General features: G+C 37.4%; 2 protein-coding genes across 3 annotated transcripts in view; one reads left to right on the top strand and one right to left on the bottom strand.

The window, feature by feature from the left end:
• Window positions 1–92: 92 nt before the first annotated feature.
• On the bottom strand, window positions 93–9421 carry LOC130440164 (tyrosine-protein kinase ZAP-70). 2 transcript variants are annotated; one of them, XM_056773098.1, is made up of 13 exons: window positions 9246–9421; window positions 5016–5478; window positions 3844–4004; window positions 3187–3325; window positions 2671–2755; window positions 2537–2553; window positions 2390–2429; window positions 1977–2172; window positions 1410–1616; window positions 1072–1264; window positions 835–975; window positions 642–754; window positions 93–498 (listed from the first exon to the last, which is right to left on the bottom strand). In XM_056773098.1, the coding sequence occupies exons 2-13, from the start codon at window positions 5415–5417 to the stop codon at window positions 372–374; spliced, it is 1821 nt and encodes a 606-aa protein (XP_056629076.1). In that variant the 5' UTR covers window positions 5418–5478; window positions 9246–9421; the 3' UTR covers window positions 93–371. The 2 variants fall into 2 exon arrangements, with proteins under 2 accessions (XP_056629076.1, XP_056629077.1); XM_056773099.1 differs by having other exon boundaries at window positions 5016–5475.
• Window positions 9422–10407: 986 nt separating this feature from the next.
• adamts10 (ADAM metallopeptidase with thrombospondin type 1 motif, 10) overlaps window positions 10408–20121 on the top strand; it is a 33771-nt gene continuing 24057 nt past the window's right edge. Inside the window, exons 1-2 of the mRNA XM_056772242.1 lie at window positions 10408–10593; window positions 14376–14673. Of these exons, the coding sequence (XP_056628220.1) occupies window positions 14571–14673 (103 nt within the window). The 5' untranslated portion in view covers window positions 10408–10593; window positions 14376–14570. The remainder of the gene's footprint in view (window positions 10594–14375; window positions 14674–20121) is intronic.

Here is a 20121-nt window from a genome sequence, read left to right as displayed (position 1 = left end):
CCAAAAAATGTATGACCTCATGAGTTTATTGTTTAACTTAATTTTACTGCATGCACAGTTTATTTAAAGTTGCAAAATAGCAGAAACAAAAATATAAAACGTTTTTTTTAATAAAACTCAGAAATGACAAGAAACTTGAAGAAACACAATATCCAACAGAAAGCAGGAGATTGTTAGTTTGAATATCTGATCACATTGCATATTTAAATAGTAATAATTACACATTATTATGAACATAAGCAATACAAAGTATCTATTACTGATGGCGGCAGGCATATAATCAAAAAATCACTTGCATTCTTCTGAGAGTTTTATGAACATCAAAAGTATTTTCAGAATGCTTCTTCCCATGTTTTTATTGTGTCCTCAATTCAGTTATCATTTGTAGGAGGACTTTCACCGTCTTTTTTCATGTAGTCTGGTATCTTTTTTGCAATGGAGTAATAGAAAGTTCTCATCTTCTCCTCAACAATTACAAAGCCAGGTCGGTCTTCATGCCTGCAGAAGTTAATCAGAAGATATTTATACTCCCACACCAGAATCTTTACAAAAAACGCATAGATGATTTGTTCTTGTAACTGTGTTGAGAAAACGACTTATTATATTGGCTTAATTTAAAAACAATATTGGATAATATTTACTTGTATATCCAGCAGTCTTTCATCAATTCATACATGGTGTCAGGGCATCCGGCTGGGCATTCCATACGATTTCCACTTTCTATAAAACTCATTACTTCTGGGCCTTTCATTTTCTGCACATCAAAGTCATCATTCAAGCAACTCATTTAAGTTGGGTACTAAATATGTTAACCACATCGCAGCATATGCTTACCTTATACGGTTTTCCTCCATAGGTAAAGGCCTCCCACATGGTAATGCCGAAGCTCCAAACGTCACTTTTGCCGGAAAATTTGTGAAACTGGATGCACTCGGGTGCATACCACTTTAAAGGCCATTTCCCCCCTGTGCGTGCCTGTACAAATAAGAAAATCACACTCAAAATGAACACTGTCTACTTACGATACTGTTCTCAGATTTAAAAAGGTTGTACAACTGTGAGCAGTCCCACCTTGTAATAATTGTCATCTGCACCCAGCGCCTTGGAGAGACCAAAATCACTGATCTTGGCGTATTGCTGGTTGACCAAAAGTACATTACGGGCAGCCAAGTCTCTGTGAACGAAGTTCCTGCCTTCTAAATACTTCATCCCCATGGAAACCTGATGCATTAACATCACTATGTTATCCGCAGTGATCTGGTCCCTGAGAGATAATGCAAAAAAGCATATGATTCAACAATGAAAACAACACCATCGAGAGAAGTGCTTATTGTGCAACATTTTGGTGTCAGAGTATTTTAACAAAGTTGACAAAAAGTGCATTTAAATGCACATTATGATGAACTCACCTTTTGCCAGAGAGAAACTTGTTGAGCGGGCCAGCAGGGGCCATCTCCATGACCAACATGAGTGCTTCGGCCTCACAGAGCCCAATCATGCGCACAATAAAGGGATCACTCAGCTGATGCATAAACTGTGCCTCTCGCATCATCTCCTCCTTTACTGATTTATCGTTCTCGTTTTTCAACACTTTAATAGCCACATCGATCTGTTTGCTGTGTTTGGAAACAATTAAGACATTGGGATCAGTTATGGGCCTAAATTTAAGTTGTGTAGTAACTATTACTAGAATGTCCTTAAATCACGTAATCTAACTTTATGCAAAGAAAATATATTTTCTTTTTATTTAACTGCCAATATATGATATCATTTAATATATTTAAAAATATACAGAATAATACATTTCTAATATATTACAATATATTGAATAAAATGCTACATAAGGAATTGCTCTTCATATTGAAAAAAATACTTGGTTCCAGTATATGGAAACGTATTAGGCCTGTCTTTACATTGCATTATATTTTCCAGTTTATTTCTATATGGGGGTTTTGGGTAATTTATAACATTTTCACCTTTCCATTTTAAAAACACCTTTCTTCACACATCCGAAGTTGCCTGATCCAAGCTCCACCTCGTCGATCATGAGCTTGTCTCTCTTGATGAACAGCGTTTTCTTCTTGCATTCATTCGGATCGTCATAAGGACTGATGAACGCATCATGGTCCATAGGCAAATTTGGACGAAACTCTGCTCCTGGAGGTTTGGGAACTGGCCCACATGAAAGCTGATGTTACTTGTGTGAAGTTGTTGGCATGCTCATTAAAGGTTAGTAGTCTAGAGGTGACTTAACCTCTGCTAAATTTAACTCGTTTAAACATGTTAGATAAATGAGACATAAAGCACCTCTTTAAGCGAGATGAATCGGAAAAGTTAAACACTTAAGTCAAACATGGTTTCAAGTTTTGTTGTAACACTGTAAACATACCCGAAGGGGGCGGCGTGTACCCATTTCCCCTCTTCCACCTCTGGAATAGACAAACAGAAATGCTCCTCAACGATCAACATCAAACACAATATTGTTATATGCGTTTAAAATTAGGCATCATAAGTGATTTTTTTCAGTTCTACTTACCGGGCCGTTCGAGACAACTGCAGGGAAAATCGGAAAAAAGAAAACGTATTTTAATAAAGGCATATACTGTCTTAAAATAGGTAGGTCATTTAAATAGGTAATAGGTAAACAGAAATACATTTTAAAGTCCATACCTGCTGGTGCATTATTCTGGTTGATACATGGTTCTCTAAGTACAGTCACAAGACCATCTGGTTTCATCTTTAGGTATTCAACCAGCTGCCATCCAAAAAATATAATTAACATTAACAATAACCATAATAGTGAAAGGTTTAGTTGTCATTCAAAAGTTGCGAGAGCAAAATCTTTATTAGCGAGACATTTTGGCATGGTTATCCTGTATTTGGTGGCCCATCATAAAACCATTCACATAATAGTTTTTAGTATTATTATTTGCTTTAGTTGTATACCATTTGATTGTGTATGCTTCGAAAATAGTTTTGCATATCTATATCAAAGATTTTTTAAAAGCTAGAACAGGAAACTCTCTCTTGTGCTTATATAGCTAAGTATAGGCTCATCGTTTAGTGCAAAAACATAACATTTTGTGAAAGTTGTTCTGTTCAAATGGCTTTCCCTTTTGAAATGATCTTACTCATATTTTCCATTTTTTAAATGAAGAGAATATGAGATAAAAGAGACTAGTTTACCTGCCAGACAGTGTCAAATTTAGTTCCCTCCGGCATCGCATATTTCCCTGATTTGTCGTGCAAGATCTGATAATGATATACTGTTTTCCCGTATGTCACAGACAGCGCAAAGGTGCCAAATTCTTCTCTTTCTCTTACTCTGGAAAACAGATTTTTTGATTAGTTGAGGGGACTTTTAATAGATGATCTTATCTGCTTTTCTGGTTGACCATGCGTACCACGAAAGCATCCACAACATTTAACCAGATACACCACCCTTATGTAAAGGGATAGGTTATCCAACAATGAAAATTCATCTCTAGTTCCAAACCTATATCATTTATTTGCTTTATTTAAACACAAAGAAAGATATTTGGAACAATGTTAGCAATTGACATTTCTAAGGCATCAATCTACCATACCAGAAAAAATTTAAACGGTAGTCAAAGGTGCCCCAGAACTTTTTGCTTTCCTAAATTCTTCAAAATATCTTCTTTCGTGTTCAACAGAACCCCCAAAATATAAAAAATCCTAGTACGGTATTCAATGATATTTCATTTTTGGGTAAACTCTCTTTAAAGACAACAATAAGTGTGTGATTTGTCCCTAAAATCTGCCTGTTTGTAGCAGAACACCTATAGATTGTCAATCTGATGAGTAATGAAGGCTTTCGCTCACAGGAACTTTCCGTCCGGCTGAGATCCTGAGTACAGCCGTCTCTCACCCTCCTGTCGAGCAATCTTGCCATGGAACCAGGGCATTTTTTCATGTGCTGTGGTGGCAATCAGTTTCTCTAGCTGTGGGGCCTGGCTGATGACCGCTTGCTCCAGCGCTTCACCCTAAGGAAAAGTAATGTATCTTCAGTGCCAGAAGATTTGTAAATCTCTCATTAGAACATCTGCTGTGTACCTCTAGCTTGATGGGTCACATCATTTATGAAGGATGTCTAAAAAGCATATTTTAAAACAATTACAGTGGATAATATATGGTATTAAATATACTTTTGAATAAGGGGAAGAATAAAAAACCCAGAATTAGGACTCTGAAATGATTCTACAATCCAACAAATGATTTTAAACAGTACAAATATTTAATGTAGTCACTCATTATTATGGGCTTTTAAAAGGTGCATATTTAAAGAATAAAACAAAACAAAAAGGTGTAGCATAAGTTTTACTAATTATGTAATTTACCAAAATACCCCTGTATATAATGGTAGTTTAAGCTGAAATATATTGTATCTGTATCAGCAATATTTGTAAGCGTAAAACACATTTCTCCAAATGTCAGTGTAATATGTATATATCAGAACACTTTTTTGGTCTCTATCCTTAAAACATCATTAGAATTAAAGAGATAGTTTGCCCCAAAAAATTAAAATTCTGTCATCATTTAATTTCTTGTCATTTCAAATGTGTATGAAGAAGTTATTTTCAAGAATGTTGTTAACCGAACAGAAACCGCGCTGTTCGGTAACTAACATCCTTTAAAATATATATTTTTGTGTTTTGTGAAAGAAAGAAACTCATACAGGTTTAAAAAAGGTCTAAAATGATGAGAATGAGTAAATGATGACAGAATTTTCATTTTTTTGGGTGAACTATTCTTTAAGTAGTTCTAATGATATTTTCAGGATCGATGCCAAGATGTTGTCATGGTTTAAACATTTTATACTGATATTTGGGATTTAACTTATTCAGAGAAATTTGTCTTACGTTAACAAATGTTTTTGGGTGAACTGTCTCTTCTCTTTAAACAAAATTTAACATCAAAATGAAAAATTGAAAAAAAAATGTTGTAATGTAACATTTTCATTGTCTTTGCTTGGTTACATTTACACAAAGTCTCACCTCTAAATTCCAGGTCTGGCGAACATATTCTCGAAACATGTTGTCTCTCAGGCTGTCAAACACTCCAGGTGTGATCTGCGTGTCGGCCGTTCGCAGGCATGGCTTCCTTAGGGTGCACACCAGCCCATCTGGGTCTTTGCTATAATATTCGCATAGCTCCGCGGGTCCACAATGAGGCTTTCCACCCGCAATGCAGTACGTCCCATTTAACTGTTTCTCTATAGAGTAGTGATAAAACTCCAGGTTCCAAACTATGGAGAGGACATAGCCGCCCAGACTGCGGAGGCACTGACGCATTAGGAAGAGACCGTCTCCCATGCCGGCCAGCTTCAGGTGCTCCTCGGCCTCCGAGCGACTGATGCTGCCATAGAAGAACGGGAGCTCCGCAGCAGGGTCGGACATGGTGGAGGTGAGGAGGAGGCGGTGAAGATGTTCCACAGATCAGGGACTGTGAAAAATGCTGCTGTTTGAGGCAGAAAGAGAGAAAAGAGAGGTTGAAGAAGCTGATGAGGTCATCAAAATGGGGTAATCTGTGAGATGTGATCTGTGAGATGCGGGATGTGGGAGGATATTTTCTTCTTTAAGCCTCTTTGATTTCCTCTGTTTCTCACACATAAAAACAGCTTTTATTGACCCCTCATGCTCCAAAGAAGTCACATATTGAATTTAAATTTTGTTACACAGCTGTGTAGATAAATATAACACAATCTGTTAAGGGTGGTGTGGTTGATTTTAGTGTTGCTTTGCAACTAGCGAAGTCTCGCATTCGGTTCAAATCACCACAACAGGAAACTTAGACATATCCTTTTCCCCGCCCCCGCCAGGGTTTATATGACAACCTCTCCACCCAGCACAGGTGCTGATGCTTCAAGAACGTTCCTAACCCGTGTCAACAGACACATGTTGAAATGTCTTTCTGAAGGACAGAAAGAAAAAAGGACAAGGTGCAATTGAAAAATGAAGTACTTGTAGATACCGGAAAGACACTAAAGTGCAGCTCTGGCACCATGGAAAATAAGAGAAAAAAAAAACAATCTACTGTATGTGCTGTGATGAATTTTTTCCACTTGCAGAAGATGTGTAGGAGAGTACAGTGGCAATGTTCTAAGTATATGGATACATGACACACGCAAACCTTCACAACCAAAGAAAAATCCCTTTTCCTTTTTCATCGTCTTACGACGCCTTTCACTGGCGTAATGCAAATGATCTGACAATGTCTACCGGAGTAAAGTTGCACATGTCTTGAGGTTGAATCACATGGAGCATCATCAAATAAGAAGACAGATGCTCCTCTATTGCTATCTTTGATTTAACCACAGCTTCCTGGACACAGAAGTCTTCTGCTGCCCACACTTGCAGGGATGACAGTTACTAACCCTTAAAGAAAGACCCTACCACAGCCGCACAGGTCTGTCACAGACCACCACAGGCCACAGCAAAGACACTGGGGGACAGTGAGACTTGAAATATTGGAGATATCACATGGCAAACATTTATCATTTGGTTCCATTGACATGTGTGCTGGAATTTGTTGCTGTTTTGTTTCTGACATTTTTTATGTAGTGTAGGTGGAGAGGGTTAACAGGAGTCGCAAGATGACAACAAGCCTCCAACTCATGTTTCCTGAAACGCCATAACATGTCGGAAACAGCCTACAAGTTTTTCACTGTTTAAAGTGATGCGAGCCGTTCTGGAATTTTTGCCTTTTGATTATGGCGATGCTGAATTAGACACGCCTCCTCACCCCCAAACCCCGCCCTCTGCAGACATGCACACTCAGGTTAATTATAAATATCTTTAAATTACAGGTAAGGAAAATACAATCAAATGCAAACTCAGCTTCACACATACCTTTAGAAAAGGGAGAAAAAAGCATCACTATGTGAGAAACTGGTAAACTAAGCTTTCAGTTTCTGATAAAGGGACTCTGTAAAATGGCCAAAATTATTGACAAGCATTCTGATTGGCTAAACAGAACCTACAGATTACAGGGACAAGATTGATATAAAATTGATACTTCACCTAATAAATATTTTATTGACCCTAATTTGCTGTGCAAAACCTGTGTGACATTTTTTTTGTGGAGCACAAAAGTATATTTTGGGAAACGTTTAAGTGTGGGTTTCTGTACATACAATAGAAGTCAATGGTTCCAGTTGTTTGGTTACCAAAGTTCTTCAAAATGTATTTTGTGTCATGCAGAAAAAGTCATACTTTTTCTGCATTTGTTTAAAAGAACACAAGCAAAAGAACATTTTAATTTTAGGGTAAAATGTCTTCTTAATAGTTCTTAAGCATATAGAACTGGATGCAAGATTTGTAAGATCTGTTTACAAACACACAATTTTAAATCTTTAAAATGGAGAGGTAGGCGCAGGCTCCCCGTGACCCGAGGTAGTTCGGATAAGCGGTAGAAAATGGATGGATGGAAAATGGAGAGGTCAGGGTCCATGCTTGCTCACACGTTGAGTTGCTGTGTCTGGATTGGGACCTCCCTTTTGTGGGTCCACAAAACGAGGCCTACTAGTTTAACATGTATTTTGAGGATCAAAAATGTACTTTCAAAAATGAATAGTGTTCTACAGTGTTCAATGGAAAATGTAACTTAATAATTTGTTTTTTCCGGTGTGAAAGACAGTGACGCACTGCGGCTGGGCCTTCATCGCAACAGCAGCTCGTTTATAACCGAGATAATTTTTACCTTAAACAAAAACATGTCTACAAGTGAATTCAGACATCAAGCGACAGCATTTGATGTGAATTTTCTGTCTATTTCATCTAATGAGCTTTGAAATTGTGCGTCTTTGAAAATGCTAAAAATATCGAAGCGTTCTTACCGTATTAGTGTTTTAAAGGGTTTCCCAATATTACGAGTTGCAAAGAGTTTAAAGTTTATACATCAGTAATTCATCAATAATTCAGTAATCATTGCTTTACTGATTTGGATGTTTTAAAAAATATCTTCCAAACTATGATGTCTAAAATTTAAACTCAAACTTTCTTGAATGGAAAAACTGTTTTGTACAATCACGCAAACTACAAAGTACAGTACAATCTTCTTTCTCCTTATATGTACTGTAAAAGTGTAGCCTATTTGATCCTTGACCGTTTCAAGACTACTCAGTTTGTTTGTTTTGCTCATTTTTTGTCTAACTTTGATTTTGTGCATATTTAGATGGTCTCACGGGACCACTGGAACGTCATGGGCATTTGGATATAAAGAGTTTGGATTCCTGCCACCATACTCACACAAATTAAAATATACGATAAAGATTCAGTGCTCTATATTATGCATTGAGGTTAAATAATTCATGCTGCGGTAAACTTTCATTTCAAACATGCTCTATTTTATGAAGTGTGACCTGTAACAAGTTCAAATATGTTGCTGTCAGTGGATTAGTAGATAACCCAAGTGTCAAAACACATTTTTGGTATATACACTCTTAAAGATTGCTTTACTGCTTAATTCAGAACTGTGTGTGTTACTCTGTGATGAGTGATACTATTTTATCTTTGCTGTCACACATATTCATCATTGAATCTAAAATTTAAAAGCATTAAGAAACATACTTTTCAAGAGATTATAATCTAATCAAATGGAAATCATATACAATGTACTGCTAAAACACTGACCTCCATCCTGACTTTTATGAACTAATGATAGTTCTATTAAATATTATTTTTACTTAATAGGACAAAGTGTTATAAATATTCTTCTATTTTTATAGTAATGAAAACTATAATTTTACATCTACAGAAAAAAAAGCAAAATAGTTAAATGCAAAATATGACTGCAGTGTTTTCCCAAATGAAACACATCTACAGTTCAATTAAAAAAATATTTAGAACTAATATGCTATTTAAAAAATATTTACATGTATGTGAAAAACAAGCTTTGTTACATAAAATCTGCCTTGATAGCTCCCATAAACGTTGCTTAACATGCATATGAGTATGCCAGCAGGATGTTACAAATTAAGTTGATATCTGCTGTCTTAATTTAATGTAAAAGTTATCTGTCAGTACGGTATTTGACCTCCTCTGAACCCTCAGCTGTGAGTTTTCAGCATCTTTTCTCCAATATCTCACCTCATTTGCACATGTTACATGTCTGACATTTTGATTAGACTTGAACGTTTGTAAATTCACCCGAGGATAAGATAAGAACAGACGGTCCTTGGCAGACGGAGCTTAAAAAAGCCTAAAAAAATCATATTTAGCACTCACCGTGGCCTGTAGCTGAATCCAGGGATACAGAAAAAGAAAGAGAGAGAAATAACGGGTGAAGAAGGTATTACAAATGTATTTAGTCTGCTGAGGCGATGAAGCTCTGTGATCTGGCTTGTAAGCTAGACGGTTTCTATGCTTGCCAAGTCTTACTATCTGTCTGCGTGTGTGTGTGTGTGTGTGTGTGTGTATGTGCGTGAGCTTGAGAGAAAATGTGCACACAGGTGAAATGTGTGGGCTGTCAAAGTCGCTGAAATTTGAATTCCCTTTAGACTTCTCAGAAACTGTGACTTTTTCACCAAAGTCTGATGTGCAGCTTTGGGATGTGGCTGTTTTGAAACCCAGGCTCCAGAATAATGCCTAAAACAGGTACAAAAACGTTGTAAAAAGTCATAATTTGCATTTAATTGGATTATGGATCCATCAATGAATTTGAACAATGATGTATTCATAGTGGACATCAGAAATATAATGCTTTTTATCAGTGTTAAAAGAAAATTGGTCCAGCAAAGGAGAGTTAACGTCAAAAATGTGTCTCAGGCATAGACATCCATTTCATGTTCAATTACACCTATGCTTATTAATTTCTAAAGAAATTTTCCTCAAACTCTTGACTGTTGACGAATGCACATCTGGTATCCGGCTCTGTTTGGATGGTGTGTGTGTGTAAGTATGTGTGTGTGTTTTTGGGTATCCGATATTCAACAGGTGATCGAGGCAGCCCCCTCTGAGGGGCCCCAAACACGCGCTCATCAAAGGGAACGTAACGGTGCGACGCACAGAGCGCAATTGTTCTTCGCGGTGGCTCCTCCCGGCGTTCAGTGTCTGTTAGTGCCGTGAGCGCTGTGCAGAAAGTGATGTAAGAAGTCTGGTTCGTTTTACACAACCGCTCGTATGTGCGAACCGATTCAAATGAACAAGTTCAAAAGCTTTGAGTCATCTCTCAAAATATAAGTGATTGTGGACATATTTGGATACAATTCTTCTCTTTTTTTCGGACACTTTAAATGATGGCATCATAATATCGCCAAGTGTACCGTTTAATGTTTATTTACAGTCAATGGATTTACAAACGTTTTGTGAATCGGTTCGATTGAACTTCTAAAGAGAACCGACTCAGTAGAACGAGGTGTTTGGGAATCGAAACATCAGCGGAGCGCGAGCAGAATTCACTCAGATTCTTTTGCGGTAGACTGAAGGCAGCAGTGAAATCACACAGCACCAGAGCACAAATCACCGGCTCTCCTCACTATGTGGCAGAAAACGAACCGGCACTGAAAGAAGACGACAGACCAGACGGAGGTGACCAAATCGTAGAGTCCCCTAACGTTACCTGGACAATTAAACGGTGAGGATAGTTTTATGAACGACTTTACGCATTCACTCTTAGCTTATTATACAGTGTGCAAACGAATGCGGTGCAGTAGTACACACTTATAATTCTCAAATACTTTATTGCAAAACGCATTTAGGCGCAGTGCTATGCAAGCGAGTCTGTTTAGCTGTCAATTTGTTACATCCAGCTTGATAAAAGTATGCAAACAGCGGCGTTGTCAGAGTGGTGATCACTCTAGCAGAAAGGAGAAATATGTCTCTTCGCGGGGATCCGAGTCAAAGAGTTTGCCAGGAGCCTCAGAGGAAAACTTGCAGTCTTCTAAATGATCTTCAGTTGTAGTAATGTCTGATTACAGCTGCTATCAAATACAACACTGAATGTAAGACAAACATCTGTGTCTGATATTTGGGTACATGTATAAAATGCATTATTTGGCTTTTTAAAGGCTTTAAAATGTTGGATAAACGATTAAATTGAAATGCGTAAATTGGCGATGGCAGGAGACCTGCTCCCTGTCAGGTAGAGCGAGCGCTTCTGGCGCGACTGTCAGTGCGCGTGTACGCGTGATGGAGAGAGTTTGGCAAGCTTTGGGGAGATCCTGGAAACTACGAGTCTGACGAATTTCATTATAGTTAGAAAACCAGGCTTATCTTTAGTCTCGTATTTGAATAGTATACAAAGTTATTTTCAGCATACTAAATGTTTGTCACTTAATATGGTTAGAGGAGGATATTGATTTACTGCGAGATTAGACCCTTTTGAGGCAAATGTATGGTGTATTAATTACATTAATCAAGGTTATTCTAAGGAGTTTGCATTAATTTGACTGAACTTTGACGTTTCTATAGTGAACATAAGTTTATACGTATTTATGGTTAATATAAGTTTTTGTAGTTGTTCTGGATTTACATTTATTTTTTAAAAGGACAATGGTGGTAGCAAAGCTAGAGTTTTTTTTAATCATATGTCACCTAGTCCAAACTCATAATCTTTGGGATAGGAGACTATTTACCCAGTGTTATCACCCTCTGCTGGTGAACATTATGACTTTCACACATTAGTGAATAAGCATATTTGACTTCTGTCAAATATTGAAATACAAAGTAAATAAACTAAAGTTAGAGAAAAAGCGACTGGTTCTGAGGTGTATGGTTCGAGAGTTGACTAAAATGGTCATGCTCTGCAGCCGGTCATGAATAGCAATCACATTATGGTCACCGCTGATGAATTCTGAGTTCATTACCGGTTGTTACATAAGTCACTTCTGTTCTTCTCTGTGAATCAGTGATCATAATCTTAATTCGCTTGTTTGTGCTTTGTTTATTCGAAACAGAGTGCAGCGAATACATTGAGAAGACTAATATGCCAACATTTTGTTAATATCATCTCGACTCCTTTGGAAGTTTTCCCAGTTTGGATCCTCTGGTTTGTGTAAATCAAGCCTTGTTGTTAGACATTGTTTGCGGATGCCAGAGACCTGTGGCTTTTTTTATTGCCACAGCTCGCTGTCAAGCTAAATTGAAGAAAGTTGCTGCCTGCATATCATCCAAATGGAGATGGCCAGGGAATGCCTAGTTTCCAAAGAGGTTTGGAGCGGTGAGAGAGTGCTTTCCAGAACATTGGACAGAAAAGAAACGGGGGGAAGAAGAGATTTCTCCATTGCGGTGAACTCTTTACATTCAGTCATATGGGTTTAATTATCAAAGTCTTGCTCGTGCCTGATGGCTCCTTGACTTGCTGGTGTAGTCTGACAGCACAAAATGCTTCTTACCGTCTCGGATCCAACACATTGTTTTACCTCATGTCTGATATACCAAATAACAAGTATTGTTGTGTCACATCTACTGTACTGTATGTTGACACACAGCATGTAGCTCACAGATGCTTCCCGTTCTTGATTTGCCCTCAAGAACAGCCAACTTCAGCTCCTTCAAGGCCGCAGCTGAATCTTTTGGATGAGATGTCTTCCTGCAGCGTCTGTGGCTTGTGCTCTGTTGATCATTGGCTTGGCGTTTTATCTCGAAACAGACTGCATTGCAAAGAGACATCCAATGGAAAAGTTTCATTTTTCTCTCTTCACTCAAATTCTGTATAGCATAATGTTTGCTTTGACGTTTCTGAAAAACAAATAATGAACATTGAAGAACAAACTTGGACATTTCCAAGCTCAAGTTAAGACAATGTTTTAATGAATCATGATGATATCACTATAAAACAAGTCTTTAGCACGTGATAGTGTAAACGGGGGCTTTGCAGAGCATGAAATAACAGGAAAGGCCTTGGGAGGACAGGGGGTGGATGGATTGAAAGGGTGTGGAGAACATAGGGTCTTGTAGTCCATCACTATTCGAAGGGCACAAAGACCTCTTAGTGTTTTAAGTCCGCTTGCTGCATTTAAGCTCTTTCAGTGGAGCTCATAGGAAATGAGGGAAACTTAAAACCAGCATCAACCTGTTTTCCTCTGAGGCCTCTTTTGGGTCTCGACCTATTTGTTGGTGTTACATTTTTTAGATTGAGAAGAAAGCTGGTACGCAGACACTTTAACATGGCTTATTTTAACGCAACAGAATTCTTGGATGACTCTCGCACAGTGGTTTCAAATAACTTTCCAAAACAGTTCTTTTATAGAAATTAGACAAAGCCTGCACACACAAAAACGTAATTTTTGTCTTTGCAAAAGACAGGAATAGTTATCCCAGATGTACAAATGAATGTGTAAACTCTATTTTGACTTCGTCCCCCTGAGATGTTTTCTCTTTCGAGTCCATCCTTTTTTCATCAGGAGGCAACTTGTATCCTTATGTTGCCAAATAATTTCCCATCTGTTCTTGATTACCTTTGTCTGCACTTGGTTTCTCATCACCAATCTGGGCTGGTATGGCATCTCTGTTTACCTCTTCCCAGAATGCACTGTGTGAAAGTAGGAGAGGAGAAAAGTAGACCGGGGTGAATGGCATATTCGTAGCATAAGTTGTTTGTAGTTTGCAAGATGTGTGCAAAGCACAATGTAATAAATTGGACATTCTACAATGTAATGTGTTTAAAGTAAACGTAAACGTCTATTTCCAGAAGTTTAACCAAACATATATTGGCCACAATTGACTACCATATTAGGAAAGATTGCTTTATAAACTTCTTTGTTCTTCACAAAAGAAGATATTTGGAAGAATGTAGGAAAGCAAAGAGTTCTGGGGCACTTTTGACTACCATTGTCATTTTAACTACTATGGTAGTCAATGGTGCCCAAGAACTGTTTGATTACAGACATTCTGTGTTCATAAGAACAAACAAATTACAGTTTCGGAACAACTCGAGGGTGAGTATTATTATTTTTTTAACTTTGATAAATAAAAATAAATAGGGTATTGTGCTTATTACCTGCATAAACATGCATTAAGCATGTCAGTCCTCCATTCAGAACATATTCTATGTTTTCCACTTTTCTCTGTTATTCATAACAGCAGTGCCACAAAAGGCCCTCTTGTGGCATTTTTTATATTGAGGGGATGTTCTTTTATAGGTGCCTTTAATCAGCCTACCCTAGACCTCGGATAGAACCATCCCCCTAAGCTTTCCACTCTTCTTTTGTTCTTCCAGATTAGACAAAAGCGAGAGGGGCCCCCTAATTCGGAAAGAGGGTTTTTGCTCCTCATTGGATGTGAAAGGAGTGATTGATTGTCTCAAGTGCAACAAGAGGCAAGCAACATCCACCCAAGCTGATATGTGTGACCGTTCCGTGGGGAACAGATTGGCCAAGAGACCCCTAATTCTCATGTTTCTTTTTTTTTCAATAGGGTGGCTCTTCAAATTTATGAGTCCTGGTTCTGTAGAGGTCTTCTGAGAGGCAAACCGAAAGGATCCGCAACGAAAGGCAAGAAATCATGGTCCCAGAATTCTGTGCGTCACTCTGGTGAGTGTGGGCCGTCAGAGGGCAGAAGACATGTTGGGACGGAGGGCCGGGCATCGCACTGAAGCTTGCTGTAGTAACCATGGAAACGGTGTGGAGGAGTTTAGCCTGTGTTGGCATCATTGCCATGGTTGCCAGTGGAGTGGCAGAGAGTTTGAGTGATGAGGAGTTTGCTCAGTCTCAAGGTGAGATTCCTGTTTGCTATGCGGCTTTATTAATGTGAGATGAAGTTCTCGTGCAAATAAAGAAACTTCATGACAGTATAGTGATTGTTGGGTATCTAGAGAAGCACTGAAGAATCAATCTGTGTTCAGTGAAAACTAAGGATTTTTATTTTGTTTTTAAGTATATTTAAAATAACTACTAAAATAAAAAATCATATACATTATAAAAAAAATCTCCTATCAAAAAAGCTAAATCTCATACTTGCACAGAAAGTTATGTGAGAAGCTTTATAGACTGTGTCATTGGATGTACGTGTCTGGCCCGAAGTTTACTTCGGATCTGTTATACTTGATTTAATATACATCAATAGTAATTCATATGAATATTTTATTGTATTATCAAAGTTTGTTGAATTTTATTGCATATTACTTTTTAAATAAACAATTTATTGAATGGGTCATGTAACTTTGTACATGTAACATGTACTTTGCCAAGTAACGGTTCTTCTACTGGTAACCCAAAATAATACTGACTAGACATACTTTGAATTTGCTAGCTAATGAAATGTACTTGTTATTTCTTTTGCATATTATCAGAAATAATTTGCAGGGACTCTATTCTTTGCTAGTTGTGTACCAGAAGTAAATGTTGGGCCACAAAAGCATGCATGCGCAGTAACATTTCATTATGTTGTTACTTTGAAACCGTCTATACTGCACAACTGACTTGCTAATGACAGATCATGAAATCCATCTGATCCTGTGAAACACACAAGTCGGAGTCTGAAATTAAAAACAACTGTCTAGACAACCAGAAACATATGCACAATGCTGTGACCTCACAGCCATTACAAGAACCAGCCAGAACCATTGATCCAATCAGAGATCTGACTGTCTTGGGTATTTCCATAAATATATTTATTTTTTAAAGAACTTGTCAAAAAAACGTATCTGGAGCCGGTAAGAGTTAATCCAGCTTTTTCTCTAAAATGGCGATCAAGACTAAACCGTCAAACATCCACAAGTTAATATTTAATTTATCCCTTTTAGCTTCAAGAAAACTAACTACTGTCTCTTTTCATACAATTAGTGACCCCGTTATCCTAATTACAAGAGTTTAAATATCAATATGTGTTTCCCCACATCACAAATCCATTACGTCATTTCAAATATCCAAATCAAAAATTGAAATAGAGACAATCCTCATTCATATAACATAATAGGAACATAAATAAACATGTGAATTTGACTTCACCAAGTGTGTCAGCCTTTCTGTCTGCGTTTGTTCGTGTTTATTTAAAGATGGAGGAGACAGATATGTACACATGCTGTAGTTGCTTTACTTTTCTGTTTGTTTGGCCTGCCATCCTTAAATAACATAATGATGTCTTCTATCCAGCGTTACATCACATAACCGTGTAAATGGAAACTAAACCAATGTATAATGCATTCAGAGGGGTCGCCACAAGCATATTTTAGTCTCTCAGACAGAATTACACAGACAGAAAATGGATGGCTTTGCTTTAGTGGTGACAAAGTCTCCGTTCAAGAAAGAAGTCTTAGCCTGGCATGAGGGAGAATTTCCTTCCCCGCAAGTCTGGACCCGCTCACTGACTTGATGCAGCTGTTGCACATCTGGGAAAGGTAGAGAGACATCTCTCTGTCATTCGTTCTCTCCACGGGTTTCCACGGGAGCCCTACAGTAAAAGTGGCTTGGGTTCATACCCCCTTCCCCACCCCCAGCCCATAAAGATTGTTCTTAACCTTCTAAAATAAACTCTCCAACCCTGGGCGGCTCCTGCCGTCGGTTTATTTGATTCAAAAGTGAGGTCTTTATTCTTTTAATGGGTCTACATCTGTGGAACGAGAGGGGGTTTATGAGGAAGTAATCCAGGCGTTCTCCACTTCTCTTTTCCTTGTTGAGATTAAAGGGAGATCAAACGCTCTGTAGGACCACGGCGCCCTGTAGGTGTGAGCGCAGGGAGGACCCTTCCATCAATTGTGGGCCTTGTGTTTACTTAAGATAGGGCCTGTTGATGGTGGTCAGATGGGTGGGTGTGTGAGTTATACACTTTCATGCTTTGACATAAAAATCTGGCTCCTGTTACTGGATTTAAGATATAGAAAACGGCTAATTTTGTGTATGTTTTTGACCTAAAGTGACTTACGGTACATTTATACTATGAGGACATAATAAGAATGACATATCCCCTTTAAAGGAGTCCACCCTAAAAAATAATGATGACCTGATGACTTTTTCTTTTGCAGAACACAAAAGAAGATATTTAAAGAAATTGAACACCATTGGTCTCCATTGACTTGCATTAGTTTTGTTTATATAAGTCAATGGGACAAACGGTTTCTGTTGAAAATATACATTTTGTGGCTTTTAGTTTATTTCTGGGTTAAGGCTACAATTTTTTTATATTAAAGACAAAATATTATGTCTGAACTTGGCATATGTCTGGCATATGTTAACTATTTGACTTAATGCTTATGCATTCTTCAAAGTTGACAAAACAAACCTTTTGATTTTAGAATTAAGCAAATAGATACATTTAAAAGATACGGCCTTTCGGGTAAACGGAACAAAAATACTGATGACTCATCATGCACTATACTTGTTTTAATCCAATCAAATAATTTAGAAAACGGAAATGTCCTTCACCCTTAACACCAACCAACTAGCAATAAGCAAATTGTGATCCAATACACAGAAACAAATGATTAAAACTCAGAATTATGATGTAAATACTAAATGTAGCGTGATATTTAAGCCCAGGAGATAGCTTGTTCATTATTTTAACGATGAACCTCCATCTGTTGAGCTCCTCTGCTCGTGGGCTTCAGTCCGCACAGGTTTCGAAAATCCAAAGAAAACATGTGTGGGGCTCAGAGGCAGCTGCTTTTTCATTAATTACATTTATCAAACAGTCTCAGTCTGAGTAAATGGCTTTAGGAAAATAAAGATAACACCAGATATAGAACCAAACTCCCCTTTATGAAAGTCTTATTAAAACAGGCTGTATTTTAACATTGTTTGTTATTCTCCTTTTGACATTGAACACAATGCCACATTTAATATAAATCACACGCTAAGCCGGACGGTGTATTTCTACAGCTTTGTAAAGCAGAATTCCTACAGTGAATTGTTTATTATGGCCCTGTAAATCATGAGAAGTTATGGAAAGTAGTAAAACAAGTTAAATGAAGGTCACACACACACAAGACCCAAACGAAAGAGACATTTCTGTCGCCCTGCTCTCTGTTTAAACTGGCTGAATAAAGTAAACAACACAATGGAACAATCCTTGTTTCACATTAGGGACACTGATCCTGGCATGCTTTTTCGTAATATTTGAACGTATTAGAGAGTTTGGTCTGAAGGATGTTTGTCTCTATACGGGGATCTCCGCCTCATGGGAGGAGTCGTTCCAACACTGAATTTTCACAATTAATCTCCAGGCCCACTGTGTCGGGGACAGGAAGTATACAATTTCAGGATTTCCATAGCAACAGGCAGCCCTTGGCCTTTGGGCTTCAAGCTAGCTTTTCTTCTCTGTGGTCTTTTCAATGGTTTCACTGTGAACTATCTTGTTCCCCAATTGACACGGTCACAGTACACGAATGCGACTGAATAGAATCCTTGTAAGTAATTATTGGATCTTTGCACATGTGCCTCAATTTGTCTTCGTTTACTTTCATTTAAAATAAGGGTCCTTAAAGGATTTGTTCATCCGAAAATAAAAATGTATTTTGTAATTTGCTGACAGCCAGTTTGCTGTAAAGTGAATGAATAGTGAAAGCTTATTTATTCAGCTTTCAGATGATGTAAAAGTCTAACCCTAACCCATATAACTGGTTTTGTGGTCTAAGGTCACAAATGAAGAACGCATTTTAATTTTGGGGGAATATTTCCGTTAAAATGATATGTTGGCTTTGAAAAAGTGGCCAATATACAGTGTTTTATTATCTTTCACAAAAAAGTATGTCTGTGATTCAACGGGGTAGGAGATATATCTAATAAAGTAGAATTTAAATAAATGTAAATAACACCGATATAATATATCAATTGCATATATCATTAAGTCGTTAATCGCACATCCATATCTACGACTTTGGTTTTGTGTGTACGTAGAAACAGTTTTTACTAGGAATGCACCGATATGTAAATTTTGGATGATAACGATAATTATTTAACACTGGAAGCCGATAATCGATATATTGGCTGATAAACAGTATCTAAATATCAATATTACATCTTCTGAGAATGAAACAAAAGGCATAAAGTGGACAGATGCTTTTAATTGAAAACATTCAAAGCAGAAAACAAGGTAACCATTAGTTCTCTTTTTCCCAGAAAATCATGTTCCGAGCTTACCTCACACTAATTGAAGATTATTTAACGTTTAAACTTTTCTGGTTTGTTTATTTAATAAACAAGAGCCACCCAGTTTTTAATAGACACATGTCTATCATGTGTCAAGACAGAAAGCATTCAGACAGCAATCAGCTTTAAAAAAATATGATTTTGTTTCTATAATTTACACATTCATAAATATCTACATACTGTTCCTACATTAACAATGTGTTGCTTATAAGTAAGTGATTGATCCTGACAGAACGATAGTATTGTACTGGGTTACAACTCTGAGTTTTGCAGCTGTAGTGATTTAACCAGAGAAAATGATTCATAATGTATCAGCTATAATTTATCGGCCTAAATTTTATTATCAGCCGATAACGATAACACTTAAAATGACCATTTATCGTCCGATACCGATATGGACGATAATTTATTGTGCGTCCCTAGTATATACGTACATCAAATCATACTGTGATTGAAAAATAACATTTAGGTCTGTAAAACTGACTTTAAAAGTAACTGCTGCTTTAAAGTCCCAGTGAAATAAAAAATGACAATGCCTATTTTTCTCATGAAATATCGCAGCGTTTATTGTAAATAGTTTATCAATTTGGGCCATTCTCTTTAATAAAATTGTGTGTCCTCATAATCTTTATTTTATCTTTATTTGTCTATCTATGGCTCTCACTAAAACCTTGGTGTTTTAAATCTGATGTCATCACGCAACCGTGTTTTATTTTTAAGTTTAACCATAATAGGTAGTTTATATGGTTAGGGTAAAGGTTTCGTAAGACTTGAAACATCAAGGATATAGTGAAAATCGACAAGCCACTCCCATAGTTCTGACTCGAAACATCAAGGATTTAGTGAGAGCTGTCTATCCATCTTAAATGATATATGTTAGATGCATGGGCGGAGCATCCGTAAACTCCTCCCCTTCATCTGTCATTCTGCTGCCAGTACCATTTCAAAGTGCAATGGCTGTTTTTTTACATCCAATCAAATCGCTGAGAAAGACAAAGGCACCTGCCACTATTTTTCTCATTACAAATTCAATTTCACTCGAAAATGAGTAAAAATACGGAAGTGAAAACGATCGCAAC

Source organism: Triplophysa dalaica, chromosome 18 (genome assembly GCF_015846415.1).
Source record: "Triplophysa dalaica isolate WHDGS20190420 chromosome 18, ASM1584641v1, whole genome shotgun sequence".
NCBI lineage: Eukaryota > Metazoa > Chordata > Actinopteri > Cypriniformes > Nemacheilidae > Triplophysa > Triplophysa dalaica.
The sequence above is the reverse complement of the archived record's forward strand: the minus strand, read 5'-3'. Positions and strand labels throughout refer to the sequence as shown.